We start from the raw sequence: 20,812 nt of genomic DNA on the forward strand, positions 1-20,812 counted from the left end.
ACCTTTACATTGCTTTAATGCGTTACTGTTTTAACATGTCATAATTTTGTCCCGTGCAGAGTGAATCCAGCATTTATATGTAGATATCACTTCCAAAACTGCTCGTCTGTCCTCTTAGCAGGATGAAAAACAATAGTTTTATTCAATGGATTATGCTGTAGTAGCCTCGAACGTGTCCCAAGACCGCTCCCTTTACTAAAACGCCATCAGTTCATCGCGATCTCACAAATTTGTGTTATAATCCACAAAGCTGCATAACTCGGTGAGTGGATTCTGACTAACTTATACACCTCTGATTGGCCATTGCGTTCAAGAGATCAACACAGCTATGTCTGTGATTGGCTAAATTGCTCGCCGCTGCAAAAGCTCGTTGTAAATAGATACATTTGATGTTCTCCAGAGCGCAAACACAAATATGCACTACAGCGTTTGCCAAAACTGTTTCGCCAATATAGTATTACAGTATCAACTGAGGGTGCTCTCTTGCTTGCGTTTGAGGGTGCTAAGCACATTCTAGCACCCTTGTAGAACCAGGCCTTGTCTGGAGAGCTGGCGATTTCCAGCAACACGAGCAACAGCATGTCTGCGTGTCCAGCGATGCAAGAAAGTTGAGATTTATGACTTTTGGGAGCCCCATTCACACTGCCAGCGACACACAATGTCAAAGTGACACGATCCCATTCATTTTCAATGGAGGGCTGTTGACTCCCGGCAACACGAGCGACAGCGACCGTTGGCGACAGAATGTAGGCGTGTCAAGAAAAAAAATCAGAAATGTTAACTTTATGCAAATGAGCAGTAAATTTCCAATAGGAGTGAAGACTGCCAATGGAACTCATGTCTGCGTCTCGAGCGAAGGCAAGGCAAGACTGAGTTCTGGAGCAATTTGACTGTAATATGAGTTAACTGTAACCACATGGACACAATAAAATGATGTGTGGAAAAGAAACTGTAGGTAGTGTTTTGAATTTTATTCATACATTGATAGTTTGTGTTGTTCATTAATTACATGACATGCAGTGTGAGCAGTTTAGCACTGCTGCAGTTCATACAGTTTCGCCTGCATTATGTTGATTATTAGATAGTTGGTGTGAACGGGGCTTAAGTCGGTGCTCGGGAAAATTTCTTGTTTGAGATCAATCTTCAACATGACTCAGCATTATCGGCAGTTTTGTGTGAGGGTGAAAAAGTTCCCCGCGCAGATTTTGCTCATTTTCAAGTTGGTCACATGAATCGCCACGCTGACCAACGGCTGACTGGTTTGAAAGTGACTTGGTTTGACAAATCAAATGAGATTTGATAGCAATGGCTGAGGGGAAAACCATTGAGTGGCTTTGGAAGATGTGGAGTATATGGACCACTTTATGGTGCTTTTTTGGCAGCTCCTGGTAACAGTATGCTTTCATTGTGTAAAAAGAGCAGCATGAACATTTTGCACAGCATCTCCTTTAGTGTTCCACAGAAGAAAGAAATAAAGTTGTATAGGATTGAAACAGGTGAGTAAAAAAACGAATTTTCCAATTCTTCGTGAACGAATTCCTTTAGCAAAACACTTCCTATCACTTCAAATATCATCACCCACCAACAGCAAGCCTTATATCAACACTGCAGTTCTCTTCTATTCCCTGAAACAAATGTCCAAATGAAATGGCCCATTTCCTCTGTCCAGATTACTCCTGACAAAACAAACACACAGACACAAACACAAGCAAACGAATACATAATGACCTGTTTGTGAGGTGGCAAAGAGTAAAATCAATGAGATGAGACATGTAGGACCTGGAAGATAAAACAACAAATTGACTTGGAAAAACACATTAATCTCATGTTCAGTGAAAGCAAACAGAAGCCCATCACCCTTGTTTATTTCCTTGGAGTGTGTTAGCAGTGGGTAACAGACTGCACAAATGCAATAAGATCCAGAACTCCTCCATCAAAAAGGCAAGAATTATCTAATCATACTGAAGAAAATAAATCATACGTACAGCATCAAAGCTGGACGATTCCCAACAGTTGATGCAATATGCTGAGGCAAAGAAGCCTAAGCCTATCTATAAGAATTAGCATGAATACACCTTGTATGAGATGTTCTGCAAGGTCTAGAATAAAAGATCCCCTGGTAATATTTTAGCAGATATTTCCCTTCAGCAGGTCGCCAGGCAACTGTGTCCTCATGATTCAGGTCCATGGTGAGAATAACATAATGAGGCAATGATCACAGATATGCTTCCTATATCTGGATCTTACACCTATATCTGGAATATACCCCCCCCCCCCACTACGTTTGTGTATTTAACACTTAGAGAACTGTAAAACAATTTTTTAACACATTTGCCAGTGAGACGTACCATGTGATTACATAAAGAGACAGGCAACGCGCTCCACTGTGACGATTTTCCTAAGAGCTCAAAGCCACAAAATCCTGAGCCAATCAACAAAATTCACAGTATGAAGGGTGGTGGCTGTAGAACAATTCAGGCTTCCAGCTCCAACCGGATGGACTGGCTTAGGGCTGCACGTCACACTGGCTTTTTATAGAACGTGTACCACATTTCATGACTGATACATTTTAGATTATGTTGCATCAATTATGTACGTGCTCTATTCTAGACTTCGTTCCTCTGTGCTGCTGTCACATTTTAATTAGGGAGACAAATCAAAGTGGTTATTAGAGGCTGAGTTTGAACATTTCTGTTAAAATTGTACACCAGTAGACACCAGATGATATACGCTCTAAAAAAAAAAAAAAAAAAGTATATATATTTATTTATTTATATACACGATACATACTACATACATACATGTATACACTTAATATATATTTTTAAAATATATTATATAAAAATATATCTTCAAAAATGATGTGTATATAGTGTGTGTGTATATATATATATAATTGTTTTATATACTTATCTAAAAACATATTAAAATTATCTCTTCAAAAATTATGTTTGACAAATAATGAGAAATTATATTTTTTGCTTATACTTGTTATATATGTATAATAAACCTTTAAAAAATGTTAAATATATATTTCTCTAAAAATATATAAACATGTCTCTTCAAAAAATGAGGTTTGAAAAACAGTGCCAAATATTTTTACTCTCTCTACACACACACACACACACACACACACACACACACATATAGTTTTTTTTTAAATATATTATAAAAACACATTATATAAAAATCATCTCTTCAAAAATTATGTTTTTGCTTACTTGTATTATGTTATATAATAATAATACATTTCTAAAAATGTCTCTTCCAAAATGTGGTTTGAAAACAAATATTTTTACTCTCTATATTAGAAATATATATTTCTCTAAAAATATATGATATATAAAACTTATATCTGTTCAACTATGAAAATGTAAAATTTAGAAATTCGATTTTTATGTATGTATATATATATATATATATAAAATATGTGTGAAAGAACGACAAAGTCAGTCAGTCCTTTGGCTGAATTTCAAAAGCCTGATTGCTAATCAAAGCCGAACCGTTGGACCTGAGCTTACCTGCAGCACAAGAAAAGCTTAATGCACATGATTACTGATGCCATGCCTTTCCAGAGTCTCCCACAGAGAGGTGGCCTGATTGTCTAGAACAAGGGACAGAGTTGCTGAGACACAGCCTCCGGTTTGCTCTGAATTCAAAATATTAGGGAGGGAGCAGAAATGGCTCCTCTTTCATGTAGTCAGGCTGCTAGGTAGCTACAGTAGTGCGGGGTAGGACTGTCAGTTATCCGTGTTCTCCCCCTGCTGTTTGCACACGGTATTCCAAAAGAAACGGCGTGGAAATAAGGAACACCTTGATGTTATATAACAGTTTTTTTTTTGTTAATGCAATAATGCAAGCATCACGTGGTCTTTCCGTAATTAATGTTAAAGAGGTGAAGACAGTTAGCCAGGATGTGTGAGCTTTAGAAAAATACTGGAACATTGATGTCTGTGTGAAACAGATTAACCGTCTATTCATAAAGGTATGACTCAATTCTGAAAGCAGCAGGGGATTGAGAGCATCACGCCGCAGCGACACGGATGGTTTTAAATTAACAGCGAGCTTTTGATGGTGTGCTATGGGCATTCCTTAAAGGTAACATAAAATGTTAAATAAATAGTATGACCAAAGGAAGATAGTAGCATCTCTGAACGAGTGTGACTGCGTTGGGCAATTAACATTCGAAGAGAGTATGCGTCTTTCAGGCAGAGTGACCTTGGAGGCAGACAGAGAGGAGAGCCGCTGAGAGAGAGAGAGAAAGAAGATAACAAGGCAGACCAAAGACACAGAGCAGAGGTGAATTTCAACATCAACTCAGTATGAAGGCCAGCTGTGTAAGAGGGGAACAGAACAGTGAAGAGAAATTGGTGAAATTCTTCATTCGTCCTCCCATATTTTCTAAATATCAAGGTAATGAAAAGGGCCAGAGTCCAGCAGTTTTTTGAGCAGTCATTAAAATTTTATTAACATTATGTACAAAATACTGCAGTGGAACAAGTCGAGATAACTTAATTAGCCACAGATGACAGTCAGGCTGCTATGTGAGCAAGCCAGAGACGTCGCTGAACCGAAGGTAGTCCTGAAGCAGTGTGGGGATGGGCAGCTGTTGGATAAAGGAGGTCTTAGAGAGAACATCGCTGCCCACCGATGCCCGCACTGCCAGCCTGCACAGGTGAGTGAGGGCAGGGACTGATTCTGGAAGCAAGAGCAAAGGGTTACTGAGCTGTGGCCACTTACCACATCAGATGATACATATAGAATACAGTAGGATTGGACAATATGGATATATATATATATATATATATATTTTTTTTTTAATGAAATAAATACTTTCATTCAGCAGGGATGCATTACATGGATCAAACGTGACACAGTAAAAGCATTGTTACAAAAGATTGCTCTTTCAAATCAATGCTGTTCTTTTGAACGTTCTATTCATCAAAGAATCCTGGAAAAAAATTGGCAAAAATATATGTATATGCGCATTTGCTCATCTGTAAATTAATTAAATAGTTCAAACTTAATAATCTTCTTAGTTTCTCGCTAAACATTTTAATACATAAACATTCTAATGCAAACTAATTAGTGGGTTTTGAATCGTTTCATTAAAACAGTTTGAACTGAACTTAAAGTGCCCCTATTATGCTATTTTAAACATTCCTACTTTTGTTTTGAAGGTCTCCTACAATATGTTTACGTGTATCCAAGTACAAAAAAACGTCGCCTCTTTCCCCTCCCAATGTCTGAAATGGTTCAATAAAGGATTCAGTCTCTCTAAACCCTGCCTTTCCGAGAGCTTCCTCTGCTCTGATTGGTCAGATGGTCGCATTTGTTGTGATTGGTCTATCAGCGCGTGTCAGAAAATAAACTCCCATTACCATATCTGAAATTCAACTCATGAGGCTTCCTCGGCACTTGAATACGTAGTGATATGAACAGTCCTCATCCTATAAAGTGCATGTAAATTAAATTCGCAGCAAAGAAAACAGCATCTTCTCAACTAACCACATGCTGCTACAACATGATGCTTCTCAGCTACAACTAAAGTGAGGACGGGTCAAAGTAGACGTTGCTTGAATCGATCCTTTCTTTTAGGAGACAATAACTTTATTTGTCGTGCGCTTTGACCTTTTACAAATTAACAGCTATGTGAATGAAAGGAATAAATATCAGCACTTTAACTGTAATAAAGAAACTCTTCAGGAAACTTAATGTACAAATAAATTCACTATTTAGCTTAATTTCACTTTACCAACAAAATAATGGTGAATGTGGAGTAAATGTATGATAAATGCAACGTATTGTTGAAAAACACCTGATCAAAGTCATAAAACCCACACAGTTCATACCGAAATGCTTCCGTGGCGTCCAGGTGCCATCTGTTCGACGGTGAGAGAGAATCTGAAGCATTGCGGAGGGCAGAGTCTTCCAATGAATGAACTCCAGAAAGAAATTAAGCACTCTGTTCTCAGCTTCTTCAAGCCTGCACCCAATTACAGCATTACAGGCAGAAGAGAAGAGCTTAACTCAGTGGTTTTTAACTCTGACGTTAATAAAGCACAATTATTTATTAAAAGCCATGCATGGTGAATCCAGTCATGATTAAAATAAAAAAACGTGTGACACATCAACCGCAATGTGTCGCTTACATTTTGTCCTGTAGGAGCAGCATGGGGTCCATTCCTGCTTTGAGCAGCAGGGGGAGCCAAAAAGAGGCGCTCTGCAGCTCGGCAAGGGCTCTATTGGCCAGCTCTCTGAGTCGGTCACCCTGAGGGAGCCCAGCGTGCTCCAGGATCAAGGGCAGGTGCTCTGGTACATGGCCCTGTAACGCAAAGGCATATATGCCCATGCTCACATGGGCCCCTGCTGCCAAGAGCATCAGAGTGATCTCACGAGTCTGGTGACACTCGCTGTCCAAACTGAAAGACAAACAAAAAAAAACAAAAAAAAAAAGTCATACCGTCCACCTGATTGTGTTTAAAATGAAAAGCAGGACATGAGTGTACATCTATGTCGTACTTCCAAGAGTTGCACCACAGAGCCATGTCCAAAGGGCAGCTGTATCCAAACTGTCGACAGCTCTGGGCGTCTGGACTGTAGCCCTTCTTTAGCAAGACCCGAAGGCTGTCCGCTTGTCCGCTAAGTACTGCCAAGTAAACTGGACTGACCTTTCCTTCACCCCGGTCACATTCTCGCTTCGTTACCGGAATCAGCTTCTCTAAAGCACTATACAGAAAGACAAGAGATGAGCGGCCAGATTAATCCAGTGTAGCAACAATTATTTCATAAAGGCCAAAGTTACGCTCTCATTTAAAAAGTAGAAAAGGTTAGCTTTCAAATGTTATTTACATTATACTACGTAAATGTCACAATGTGGATCGTTTTTTAAAACGAGGTCTTCGTAAGCACTAAACAGACCCGGTATGTAATTGACAAGCGGTCGTACCTTAGCCGACTGAACTGGGCCGCAGCATGGATGGGTAGCTGCCAGCAGTCCTCATTGCAGTACAGGTTAGGGTCAGCTCCATGGGCCAGTAAAACCTCCACACACCGTACGTGGCCCTCCTGAGCGGCAATGAGCAACGGTGTGGCCAGATCGTTTGCTTGGCAGTTCACATTCGCCCCTGTGACAACGACAACCTCTGCTTAGGCACACTTCCTGATTTTAGGGGTCTACATATTTGGTTGATCCCGGAAAAACATTCCTGTCTGAAAATTGAATCATGACCATATCCCTACCCCTAAACCTACCCATAAGTTATCCTTAAATTCAGAGGGAAATTATAGGTGAATAAAATTGATGAAGAAGCACCTAACCTTGGTTGTAAGCTTAAACTGGTTGAAAGCCTGACTGGTTGATTGGAATGTTGTTCCAAGATCAACAAAGATGTTAATCCAATACATGTTTTACTTTGTGAAATAAGGTTCTGTTGCTATGTTGTTCGAGGAAAAACAAAGAACATGTTGATCCAGGAACATCTTGAGCTTGGTGTGGCTTTCTTTATTTAATTACCATTTAAGTTAAATAAGGGTGTTCACCATAACGAAAAATAAATAATAATTATTAGGGATGCACCGATACCACTTTTTCCAGTACGACTCCGATACTCCCATTTTTGGTACTCGCAAAAACCGATACCTGTATTTTCACTGCATTTCTAATTTTTAAATGTATTAGAAGATACACCAAAAGAATATAAATCATATTAGTTGGCTTAATTTGTTCATCAAATATATATTTCCTTAAGTTATTTTCATGCTTAATTAAGCCTGCTAAAATGCATTGTATGAGCTTCTGTTACTTTCACTGTTCATTCTATCATATTTTATCTTTCATTTAATAGCACATCACATATTTAGAGCAGCTCCAGAAGGGCTCAGTGAGGATTGGGTCAGTGTTACAAAAGTTTAGACACCAGTGAAATATCAATTCTTTATTCCAATTTTGATACTACAAAAACTACCAGCCTAATTAATATGAATTTTAAAACATTATTAAAGACAAGTAAGCAGTCAGTAATAAAATAAGAACAAATAATCAAATTTACACATATATAGCACAAATAAATACAATAGAAAAAAAAGAAAGGCTACAAATGAAATAAACAGTGTTATTAGAGTTTTTCGGGTAGATCTAACAGGTACAGAAATTTAAATAAAGTAATCAAATGTGAAAAAACATTGCATATTCTTCATAAATTAAATATTGATGGATATTTTTGTAAAGTTGAAAAGGGTAGCCTATTTAGTCAAGAGCAGTGAGTATTGTATTTGTCCTTTGTTTGATTAACATTAAAACACAGCAGCAGGTTTATTAGACTGCTGGCCCTTTAAGACCGGATGCACGGACCCAATTTGAATATACTCTCTATGTTCACTTGAGATATAACCGACTTTGTTTACTGGGATACTCGCCAAGACGGGCGTTTTTACATAAACTTGTGTGAATTTGTCTTTGAATTTGTGAAAGACAATTCAATTCAGAGCGGTCGTTTTGTATGTTTCGTTCAGGAAATTCTTGACCTGCAAACGTTCTGTAATAATGTAGGGAACCACCCATTACACATAAATCAGGTAACAGCTCATGTTTTACTTACATATACGATTTAGTTTTAATACAAATAACACGTGCTGAGTGAACGATCAGCAATCAAAAGCATTCAACAGAAGTTCTCTCTCTCTCTCTCTCTCTCTCTCTCTCTCTCTCTCTCTCTCTCTCTCTCTCTCTCTCTCTCTCTCTCTCTCTCTCTCTCTCTCTCTCTCTCTCTCTCTCTCTCTCTCTCTCTCTCTCTCTCTCTCTCTCTCTCTCTCTCTCTCTCTCTCTCTCTCTCTCTCTCTCTCTCTCTCTCTCTCTCTCTCTCTCTCTCTCTCTCTCTCTCTCTCTCATCAGTTAACGTTAATAATAAGCTACATGCCTTGTTTTACTTTCTTTTTAGTTTTCTTTCTGACTGAACTACAAACTTTGAACTAAAACGTTTTTCTCAGCTCGCGGACCACGGCTATATAGGCGTTGCTATATTTCGTTTAATATTCCACTAATAAGTTACATTTACTTCATAGACAGCCTTGTTTTTTTTGTCCCCATTATACATACTGTCAATGTTTCTTTGCCTGGACACAAACAATGTTTACACGCTGACTGTGGTATCGGTTGTTGGTATCGGAGCATTTTTACGAGTACATGAGCTCGGTATGGGTTACAACTCAGTAAGAATGTACTCTTTGTATTAATGTTGGTTTAATATGACTTTTATAAACTTCTATATGATTTTCAAGAGAATTTTTGATGACTAAAATGTCAAGTAAAAAGTAAAACAATTTCCCTACACATTTTACAAAACATGGGATACAAATAAGTTGGCAATTAAGATTAGTTAAATGTGATTTACTGTCAGCCAACAGTTTCATGTAAACAACAAAATCCATTCATTAATAAAATAACCAATGAACAGAATAAGAATAATAAACGAAGATAAATAATCATAAGCAGAGTGTATGGCTGGGCAAGGCTTCTCTATGGGAGCCATTGAATAAAAGAGTTTATATCGCGCAATTTAGAATTTTTCCCCTCAGAATTGAGATATGAATTATGAACTCACAATTGCGAGTTATAAAGTCTGAATTGGGAAATATAAACTTGCAACAGTGACAAAAAAGTCAGAATTGTGAGAAGAAGAAAAAAATCGTATAGATTTAAATGTTACCCATGTAAAATGTTATAGTTGTAAATATTATTTTAATGCTGGAACTGGAGGGCTAATACAACAATAATAAAATGATGGTGTTCTATAAAAAATACCAATTTTTATTGCATTACCAATATGCTGACATAATCTGAAATATAAATATTTTGTAACGTTATAAATCTTTTATCTTTACTGTCACTTTTGATAAATTAAATGCCTCCTCGCTAAATGGAATTATAAAGTTCTTTAATTTTTAAAAGAAATATTAATAAGCAGCAAAACAAGCAGCCAAACTTTTAATTAGGCTTTTTTCACTATGAAGACATATTTTTTCCTTCACCACCCAAAAAGTGTGAACATGAATTTTAATTAAGAAATTAAAAATGTATTCAAGTCTCTGTATGTCTATATTGAATTTTTACTGCAATCATTGAATATTTTTTTTTTATTGACCCATACATCAAACTGCTTATCTGCCTCGAGAATGTGTCACTATAAATAGCACAGTGGATACAGTAGTGATAGCTCTAATGAGTTGACACTGAACATTGACCAAAGCATGTAGTGTACAAAAGTGCAATACAGTTCATACTTCATACAGGATTAATCATTAAAGAAGTGTTCTCACCGGCATTTGCAAGAATCTCTAAGCATTGGTGATGTCCATATTGTGCAGCAACAAATAATGGTGTGATCCCATAGTCATCCACTGCCTCCAGAAAGCACATGCTCACCAGGAACCTCACAATCTCAGCATGGCCCTGGAAGTGTTATTTACAGATATTTATTTCCTCAATTTCTTGATGAAAGATTTTGATAACTGCCTCAGATGTAGGATTTAAAAGCTTGATTAAATTAGAACACACACTATGGCCCTGGGCTTTCATTTTTTGAAGTTTAATTAAACATTTAGAAGTATAAAAATTATTGATAGTGGTATAAATGCAAGAGAGTAATAACGGGCAACATAAATAATAATTTGATTGATGTTCTAAATAAGTAGTTGCTTTTTAATGATAACAACTTGCCGATAAGCCCTTACACTTAACGGTCAGTAAAAAGAGCCGCAGAACTTATATATAAGATATGTGAATGTAGTATTTGTGCAAATTTCAAAGTTTCCAAAACAAAAGCTTCATAAATCATAAATTAGAATTGTAGTTTAAAGCTATAACCTTGTAAACAGCTTGATGGAGACAAGACCAGCCTGACACAGAGTGAGTCCCATTGACTTCTGCTCCATTTCGCACCAGCAGCTCCACAATATTTTTGTACCCACCATCTACAGCTAGAAAAAAAAAAAAAAAAAAAACCTCCAAGAAAAAGACTCCAAAGAGGGAAAATACACATGGTAAACATGATCTGAGATGACCTGTGAGGTACTTTTGGGTTTACCTGCAAATAGGGGACAGGAGAGCTCATTGGTTGTCCTGTTAATGTCCGCACCACCTTTGATTAGCCACTTCACCGCCCGGAGGTGTCCATTCATCGCAGCAAAGTAAACAGGAGTCTCTGAGTTATGTGTCAAAGTGTTGACATAATCTTCACAATTTACTGAAGTAAAGAGGAACATTGAGATACAATTAATGACCTGCACATTAAAGAAAACTTGAACAGTTTAATAATTGTACAAACATACTAGTGTGTCAAAGGGGTCTTCAAGGGACAGTTCTTGTAACTAAATCTGAATATGTGCATATTTAAATCACATGAATGAGATTTAAAAGCTACCCTGCCATACAAAAACAAAAATACAGCACTTAAACCAGCACTGGAACTGAAAAAAACAAGAAAATACTGTCTGTCTCATGAGGGGACGATTTGAAGCACTATAAAACAGATATGGTTTCTCACACAAAGATTAGAATATGGCACTCAAGTTGCATAGATAAATGTTTTAATACATGCATATCATTTGTCAAGATTGACAACCCCAGTCCCCAATGGTTTTTACTTTGTGGAAATGAGAAGCTTACACATTTTGCCCAATATTTCCTTATGTGATTTATGCGAGAATGAGATTCCTACAGATTTGGAATACAGGTAGCCTAAATTAAGCTAGAATTTCCATTTCTATGTGAACTTCCTTCCTTCAACATCCCTTCATTGCCTAAACAAGTAACTCAGTTTGATGGTCCATAATGCATCTTTACACAGCTGATTTAAGGCGGCTCAGTGACTGCTCAAAATTCTGCGTAAAAAACGTAATGTTACCAGACTAAATTCTGTCTGCTCTGACCCACCTTAGGCCCTAGTGTAAAAGTATACAATTAAAATGGCTGTGTAAATGCATGTATGCCACATTTAAGCAGCATTAAAAAGTCTGCATAAAGACACCTAATTGGCACTTCAGAAGCGCCTGTGTAAGTAACGTTAAGCTCTTACCGGCTGCAGGGAGGAGTAGCCGCACACACTCCGCTGATCCAGCCGCCGCGGCCTCATGCAGGGCGTTCCAGCCCCGGTTATCTTTCACGTCCACCGCGAAGCCTCTCTGGATGAGCTTCTGCACCCGCCGACCCTTCCCCTCCCGGGCTGCCAGCGCGACGGCTGAACAGGTGTCTCCATAGCACTCCGTGAAGTCCATCGATTTTTCCCTCCACACAACACTAACTTTACCCCTTAAACATTACTGAAATAGTTCATGCTAACGTTATATCATTTCCACACAGTGGCTCTTAACTGAGTGCACGTTGACAGTTCCAGATCTTGAATTACACCTGGCTTAAACTGCAGTGCCACAGGTTAAATCTCTGTAATGCAGTGAAGTCAAGTGCACACTAGGTTACATGATAAGCAGGGCAGAAAACAGTGCTTTGATTGCAAAATAACGAGTTAACCACTTCAAGTATGCTAGTAGTCTAGTTCATTTCCCCAATTTGAATCTTTAAGATGTCCACAAGACAACAAAAAGATCAAGTGAAAAATCATGTTGCGGTTCTAAACATCTGTAAACACATAAATTAATAATGACAGAATCCACAAGCCAGCCCAGCCCAGATACATTTAACGTAACTTCCGGCGATGCTGTTTCCTGATTGGCTGATTCAGGGCTCCGGCTAGAACAGACATGGGTTACTTTGCGTTCCGACTATAGCGGAAGGTAATGCACCGTTAAATGGTTTGCCAACCGCCATTAAACACAAGAAGAAGAAGAAGACTATAGCGGAAATTATAATAACAATAGTATTTCATAAAAAAAAAAAGATTCCAATATTTCGTTTTACATATTTTCAATTGATCCACCCACGTAACTGAAACCCGACACTTCCTTAAAACAGAAAGGGAGATATTATTCAATAACTGACAGTATCTAGCAAAGTCATCATTCAAATATTTAACTAACGTTAGATATAATTACATAACATATAACAGAAACGCATAAAACAAAGGCGAGGCAAAGCATTCCTTGTCTATTGAGCAAGCGGTCAGAAAACCTAGAAATACCATTTTAATTTGTGTAATATAAAAGCAACTAAGTAAAAATAAAGGAATGAATAAATAAACAAACAAACAAATAAATCACGATCATTTCGATTTAATTATTGTATTTTAACAACTCTACATAGTTAACTTCCTTAACATAAATAACAATGATTGTATACCCATAGGTTTCATCAGAAATCCATTGCTACAACAGCTATAGTTATTAGCGTAAGAATTCTAAAATGATTACTACTGTACTGTATCAAATATGTTGGTGGATATTCTGCTTACCACGGTGATTTATTGTAAGCGTTTCATTTTAAAGCCGGTAAACTGGCTTTTATTTTGAAAAACGATATCTCCCATTATCCAGTTTATACAGTCTATGGTTTATACCTTCAAATAATGGCGTACAGGTTTTAACGTTGATTTTTGTAAACAATAAAACGCTGTTTTTAAGACAGCTTGTAAATTAGACGTCAAACGACGTCAAGAGAGGAAACTTGATGCGAGGCGTCTTCGGCTGGACCTGTATCTGCCCTTGACAAGTATGTGTTTCTTTTTAAATCTTCAGTAATACTAATAACACCTATGCCAACCCTGTCAACATACCTAACAGACTCGTCAGTGGCACTCAGGCCCTGAAAAAAAAAACACGTCCAGCGTCTACATATAAGTCGAGGCTGTCGAGCATGTGCTCAGCAGACACACCGTGAGCAGACAGCAGCAAAGATGTGGGTTTTTGGTTACGGATCTTTGATTTGGAAAGTTGACTTCCCGTACGAGGAGAAACGAGTGGGTTTCGTCAAAGGTTTTAGTCGCAGGTTCTGGCAGGGAAGTACGGATCATCGAGGGGTGCCTGGAAAGGTATGGACCCGATTATTCCCTATCAAAGTCATACGAGTTGATCATAGTCATAGTGACCTTTAAGGATGACAGAGCACTTAACACAGGACGATTAACACTCTTATTTCTTATTGATTTTATTTCAGCCTGGGCGAGTGGTGACATTAATAGAGGATCCTGAGGTAATGAAATACTGCTAACGTTACCTTTAAGCCAATAAAATGCCGACATTCTACTTTTTTGACCCATCACACATGACTTGTTTTTCTATTGCATTGGAGGCAATTTTTTTTTTCGACATTAGATATTTTAATTAACATTATCTAACAGTAATTATATACAGTTATACTTCCCTAGTATTAAATGTATCCAGTGCTGGGATGATTACTAGCAAATTGTAGTCCATTACTGAATACAAATTAGCCTACATGATAAAAATTGTAGTTAGTAACTATTACATTACAAATTTAAGGTAATATAGTCAGACTACTTTTAGATTACTTTTGACCTAGGCTAACTATTTAGAATTTTGAAACATTGCATTATGTCACGGTTTCCCAAATTAGGTTTTGGGAATGAACTGCAGGGGGTTCAAAATAAAATAAAATAAAAATAAAACAAACACTAATATATATATATATATATATATATATATATATATATATATATATGTGCCATTTCATAAAACTGGAAGACTTTCTGAGCATAGGCTATATAAGCAGTAGGCTTTTTAGAAAGGAAATTTTAAAAGAAAGAATAATTAGGGAGTCTATGAATTCTTAATAATTTAATGCCAATTTGTGAATATTAAGTAATCAATAAAAAAGTTACTGTAGTCTGAATATTTTAAAATGCAATATAATCTAATTACAAGTATTTAATTTTTGGAATCTGATTAGCCTATGTAATCCAGATTACATGTAATCAGTTACTACCCAGCACTATCTAGTTTTAAACACATCAAATGTATGTATCTCACCTTAAAATGTTGATTATTCAGTACTTTAATACTTTGTGTAAATTCACTTTGATTTATTAGTTTTTTTTTATTTTTATTATTAATCTAACATACACTATCATGAAATGCATCTAGTTTTAAATGGTGATTATGCAGTTTATTTATACAATGACTAGTCAATTTTCTCATTTATGTTCTTTATGAATTATTTTTGCATCGTAGTATTATTTTAATGACATTCAAGTATGCTTTTCCCACCTATTTTGTTCTTTATTGATTTTTAAATAGATTAATTATTAAACAACTTTTTATACATTGTGTCTTTATTTTTCAATTAACTTTAAAAATATATATATTTCATTTTTAAATACATTATCAGTTTTATTTTGACCTCCTGAGGTTGACAATCAACATCTGAGATTTAAACGCACACTTTCACTTACCGTTTATTTAAAAATATATTTAAGTTTCAGACCGTTTTGTACCATTTTCATGGGAAGTGCCTTTTTAAATTATATTTGTAATATTATCATTTAATTATAGCATTAGATACATGTATTTCATTCACATGCATGAATAATCCAAACTGTTTGTGTGTGTGTTCGTTCACTCTCCTCTTTCCTGTAGGGATGCGTATGGGGTGTTGCTTATAAGTTGCCATCAGGCCAAGAAAAGGAAGTGAAAGAGTATCTCGACTACAGAGAAAAAGGCGGGTATGGGGTGATCACAGTTACATTTCATCCCAAAGATGAAGAACACCAACCAATGCAGGACACGTTGCTCTACATCGGATCCTTTAACAACCCAAATTACCTTGGCCCAGCGCCTTTGGAGACAATTGCTCAGCAGATTGTGAAGTCTGTAGGCCCCAGTGGCAAGAATACAGATTACCTGTTTGAGCTCGCCGATGCCCTCAGGCAACTAGTTCCTGAAGACTTCGATGATCACCTGTTCTCTTTGGAGCGCCTTGTGAAGGAGCTGCAGGAGCAGGAGATGGAGTGATCTGCTATTGTCTATGTTGTCCTTAATCTTCTGAAGAACTCAGGAATTTAGTTAATTTCTTCCTCGTTTATCAACTATGACAGCTGATGCAAACTAAACCCTGTTACCTGGTAAAGCATTAGATAACCAGTACTTTTCTGTTCTTTCAATTGAATTATCCAAGGTAGTCTCTTTACTGAACACTTGATTTTTATGACTTGACGTTTCACATTATTTGTCTTTTGTGTTGAACATTGATACACAAAGCAGGTACTTAAATGGATTTCAGTGTATGCTGTAATATATATACAAGTCATTGCTGTCCATGAAAATGTAAAAGTTATTCTACTGAGGAAACTTGAATATATTACAAAGCCATTTCTTATTTATTTCTTAAGTTCCTTATATTCAAATAAACCATGGAAGGGTGAATCTCATGAACGTCCGTCACTTAAAAAAAAAAAAAAAAAATCATTTATGAATTTGATAACATGAAACACGTTTTTGAGACCATTAAGAATTGTTTTTGCTTCGTGTAACATTATTTGAATGGCATTTAGGTATGCTTTACCACCAAATTCACATTAACATACTATTAATTCTTTGCACTTTTTTACTGTAATATGGTCAATTTTTCTAGTATGTGTGGGTTCATTATAATTATGATTATATCAGTGAAAAAAGAAAAGAAAACTCACTGGGTCCTCAATTTTCCTTCATAAAAAAAAAACAATACCATTGGCCGGTTTCACAGACGAGGCTTAAGCCTAATCCAAGACTAAAAATCATGTTTGAGCTTGTTTAACTCAAAGCAACTTGCACATATCTTAAAATATAGCAGTGTCATTGTTTTGTCTCAAGATGCGTGTTTTTTTTTTGTGTTTTTTTTCTCGTTAATAAAATGTAATTATTTTATTTAGTTAACTAATTTAACTAAGGCCTATTCCAAGCCCTGTCTGTGAAACCAGGTGAAAACTTTTTGGAATGTTTCAAACTGAATGTGTGAGATTCACCCAAGTTAATCACTTTCTTTATTAAGGATACTTTGTCTGAATAGTTACAACTCCACTCTGTTGTTGTACTGATAATCTTTCCTGAATTTATTACAATGTTCCAAATGCTAATGTCTCCCAAGAGTTTTTGTTTAGTATAATTATACTAGTTAATAAGGACTTTGACATATTGCGAGACCCAGCTAAAAAAAAAAGTAGCAATATTATGGGGAAAAACAATATTTGCATTTTTAATTTGTTAAAAACAAAAACTCATTTATTGGCCTTGAAAGTAAAGTGAAGCAAACATCTAAAAAAATAATAATCATAATAGAGAAAAATGACTGCAGTTTTGGCGTTCAGCTAAGTAATGTTTCTGTTATGTACACTCTCAAATGTAAAACAGAACTAACCTTGGTAGAACCTGAAGCCCTTCCTGGCGCTGTGTGTGATTCAGAGAACAATCTTAAGTGGTTTTGTACTGAGGCTGGAGTGAATTGTGACAGAACAACAAAAACAATCCCGGAATCTATCACTTGCCAATAAGTAATGGCTCAAAACATCATCACCCCGCCATAATTTGGTCAAACTACAAACATGCACACTCAAACCAACATGCATGTGTATCCCGCCGCCTTCCACAAACTCGCACAGTTCTCACACTAAATCTGGTCAGGCCGTTCTCGTTCGAAGACGTCAGTCGTTTATGCATAGATAAATGCATATGTACAATACACAAATGCATACATACACATATGAATACACAAACACATAGGACACAAAACAAAACCCTGTTGTGATGGCAAGTGAGCAGAGAGCTACAGGACAATGTCAAAGCTACCTTCCTACAATAACGTCACAGTACTCAGACTTGCGTCCTCATGTAATGATAAAAAATAGGAGGGCTCAGCCCCAATATATACTTCATCAAGTTACTGATGCCAGTCTAGCGTAGAGCAATAACAGCCAAAGAGGTGCATGCCGCATCCGATTACCACGGAGATTTAAGTCGAAAAGATGCTGTCTCTATGTCACTCAACCGAGAATCACATGCTGCTAGCTGTAAAAGGCTTAAAGAAAAAACAAAATGCTAAACGATGAAAAAATATCCCAGTGAAATGGGGAAAAGTGGTTTTGACAATTCTAAACATGCTCAGATCACTGAGAACCTCACATCAAGAGAGCATGATGGGGGCTTTGGAGTTGGATTTATGGGGCAACCCATAGGCATTCTGTCCTTCATCACACTTTTAATGTCAACACAGGATTAGAGAGGGGGGTGGGGGGATCATCTATCTGTACAACAATATTACAGACTGCAGGCAGTACATCCCTGCGCTGGTAAACCTTAAATATTAAGTATAGTTGAAATGCAAAAATATGGGCTAGATATATACATACAAACAGTACGTACAGAGTATATTTCTAAGTCGTTGAATCGCTCGCTTCGTGTCTGTGTACTCCATTCGACTCCATCATGCCTATACGTGCCTCCTGCCCTCCTATTTTATTTGAATATAAAGTAAAAAAAAGAAAAAAGAAATGACTAAAACCTGCAGAAACATTGTTTCAACCTGAAAAGAAACAGATAAAATATGATCAGGTCACAATCACGCAATTAAGCAGCTTTTAAAGACTAGAACAGCTTTCATTAATGAGTTACTTTGACAGCAGGACAGAACATTATTAGCAGAGTCAAAATCAGTATGGCTGTGTTTTAAAACCTAGTGAGCTGCCAACCTAGACAGCATTTATCCCAGGATGAACTTCCTAGGCTGGCGGTTTGCTTAAATGCGCGTCTTTGCAACATACCCAATCTATGCATAGTAGCAAGGTGACACGAGAAGGTCTGTGAGCACCACGAGCTGGTCGTCCGTGAACTGCTGCTTGTGCTCCAGCCAGTTGTCGTGATGAGTGCGGCGGAAATTAGACAGAGTCTTTTTCACGGTCATCTAAATCAGACGGAGAGAGGCTTGTATTGATTTTTGTTACATTTAATGGGCCCTAAGAGCGAAGCGCACAAGAGGGAGACAGAAAGCAATTGTGTTTGTAGTGACGAGCCGTGTACCTCGATAGGCTGCGTGTCGTTGAGGTGAGCGCTGAGGTCCATGAGGAGCTGAGGCATCCAGGTCGGGACATCATACGGGCTGGATAAGATGCAAGCGCTGATTCCCAGCACTCCGGCATGACGCCGCACCAGATCTGAGGACAAATTAAAAAAATGTCTTAGATTTTTTTTAATAAAAAATATCAGTGCGCTTTAGTTTAGTTCTTTTATTCAGCAAGGACAGATTAAATTGACCAAAAGTGACAGTGAAGACTCTTATTTTAAATTTCTTATACAAATAAATGCTAAATATTAATTCAATATTAATAATTATATTAAGCAGCTCAACATTTTTTCAATATCGATGATCAGAAGAAATGTTTCTTGAGCACCAAATCACCATATTAGAATGATTTTTGAATGATCATGTGACACTGAAGACTAGAGTAATGATGCTGAAAATTCAGCTTTGCATCACAGGAATTAATTACATTTTAAAGTATATTAAAGCCCTGTATTCCTTGGAAGAAAAGAGCAGGGGAACAGATCTAGACAACAAAAATCTATTAAAATAGAACAGTTATTTTATTTTGCAATAACATTTTACAATTTTGTTGTTTTTACTGTATTTTTAATCAAATAAATGCAAGTTTTGCTTATCAAGTGAACTTATGTTTCATCAAAAAAAAAAAAAAAAAACGTATTGTTTTTATGTACAGGTGTTTCGTGTCTTTTTGTAACAGGATAAGAATGAGGGAATAGGAACTTAAATTCTGTGGGCATAAAAGCTACTGTTGTGCCATGGTTGCGACCCAAACAATTACAGCACTGCATGTGATTAAAGCGCGATCATACCAACTGAAGGAATGGTATCCACCACAGAGCCCAAGTCTCTTTTCCTCTTTTTGGGCAATCTGGTTTTGCATAGAGCCTCAAAGTGAGTCTGCATGGAGGCATCCATTGCCAAGAAGTTACACTGCAGGAAGCCGCTGAGAGTGGTGGCAGCCATCTCTCTCACCTACGGCACAGAGATGCAAAGAGATGAAGGTTGAATGAACAAGGGTGCATAAACTGGCATGCTGGCATCATCATTTATTCAGTGTTGCCCAGAAGGTACCTCCAGCTGCTCATCCTCCAGTAGCCTGATGACCAGTGCTCTTACGTCCTGAACAGCCGGCTCCGTGCTCAGTATGGTGAACAGATTATAGAACACCATTATCTGGAGGTATGTTAGCACTGAGAATCGTGCATGCCAAGAGCTGCTGCCAGCGATCTGAAAATATAACAAGATTCTTATGATTCCACAGCAAACAGTACTCACTAGAACTGGGTAAGTAACTAATTTGAAAATAGTTTTTAAGTCAAAGTTTTTAAGTCAAAGTGTCATCAAAAATGTAAGACCTTTCATAGGTAAAAATAAGACTTAAGACTTTTTATGGCCTTAAATTTTAAAAAACTAATTTAAGACTTTTTAAGGATCCGCGGGAACCCTGTTTAGTTTCAGTAATTTTAAAAGCTACTTCAACTGCAACATTGTTTTGTGTTTCTAAGATTGAATCAAATATTTATATTTTATTTCCACTTTACTAACAACCATTTTAGTTTTTTTATTTAACAACTTGAGTGAAAAATGAGTCAAGGTCAAATTCGGCCTTGAATTGTTGTCCTGTTATGTGTCTGGCACGGCTGAGGCCTCACCTCATGTAGCACCTCCAGTACCAGAGGGATCTGCTGAGGATAGAGGAGACCCTGAGACATGAGGGATAGACATGTCTTTGCATCTCTCTTCAGCTCATCATAGCTGTCATCGTTTTCTACAGGAGCAATCTGAAGATGGAGAGAAACAGGCACAGAGTGAAAGTCAGCATTCCACTTA

General features: G+C 37.1%; 3 protein-coding genes across 5 annotated transcripts in view; 1 reads left to right on the forward strand and 2 right to left on the reverse strand.

Annotated features, from left to right (window-relative positions):
* Window positions 1-4,446: 4,446 nt before the first annotated feature.
* On the reverse strand, window positions 4,447-13,899 carry asb3 (ankyrin repeat and SOCS box containing 3). Of its 2 annotated transcripts, none has more exons than XM_081393241.1 (9): window positions 12,075-13,899; window positions 11,085-11,243; window positions 10,865-10,977; window positions 10,318-10,450; window positions 6,950-7,127; window positions 6,523-6,729; window positions 6,153-6,422; window positions 5,853-5,986; window positions 4,447-4,698 (listed from the first exon to the last, which is right to left on the reverse strand). In XM_081393241.1, exons 1-9 carry the CDS (start codon window positions 12,271-12,273, stop codon window positions 4,541-4,543), a joined length of 1,551 nt encoding a protein of 516 aa, XP_081249367.1. In that variant the 5' UTR covers window positions 12,274-13,899; the 3' UTR covers window positions 4,447-4,540. The 2 variants fall into 2 exon arrangements, with proteins under 2 accessions (XP_081249367.1, XP_081249368.1); XM_081393242.1 differs by having other exon boundaries at window positions 10,865-10,971; window positions 12,075-12,684.
* chac2 (ChaC, cation transport regulator homolog 2 (E. coli)) lies at window positions 13,440-17,019 on the forward strand. Its single transcript, XM_081393243.1, has 4 exons — window positions 13,440-13,660; window positions 13,732-13,979; window positions 14,105-14,140; window positions 15,544-17,019. The coding sequence occupies exons 2-4, from the start codon at window positions 13,845-13,847 to the stop codon at window positions 15,916-15,918; spliced, it is 546 nt and encodes a 181-aa protein (XP_081249369.1). The 5' UTR covers window positions 13,440-13,660; window positions 13,732-13,844; the 3' UTR covers window positions 15,919-17,019.
* Window positions 17,020-17,113: 94 nt separating this feature from the next.
* The window catches only part of psme4b (proteasome activator subunit 4b), a 31,852-nt gene continuing 28,153 nt past the window's right edge, over window positions 17,114-20,812 (reverse strand). For both annotated transcript variants that reach the window (XM_081393239.1, XM_081393240.1), the window contains 6 exons: window positions 20,635-20,763; window positions 20,054-20,209; window positions 19,792-19,954; window positions 18,958-19,091; window positions 18,702-18,841; window positions 17,114-18,463 (listed from right to left, as the gene is read on the reverse strand). In XM_081393239.1, the coding sequence (XP_081249365.1) occupies window positions 18,707-18,841; window positions 18,958-19,091; window positions 19,792-19,954; window positions 20,054-20,209; window positions 20,635-20,763 (717 nt within the window). In that variant the 3' untranslated portion in view covers window positions 17,114-18,463; window positions 18,702-18,706. The remainder of the gene's footprint in view (window positions 18,464-18,701; window positions 18,842-18,957; window positions 19,092-19,791; window positions 19,955-20,053; window positions 20,210-20,634; window positions 20,764-20,812) is intronic.

This window comes from Scardinius erythrophthalmus (assembly GCF_964197995.2).
Source record: "Scardinius erythrophthalmus genome assembly, chromosome: 18".
Taxonomy (NCBI): domain Eukaryota; kingdom Metazoa; phylum Chordata; class Actinopteri; order Cypriniformes; family Leuciscidae; genus Scardinius; species Scardinius erythrophthalmus.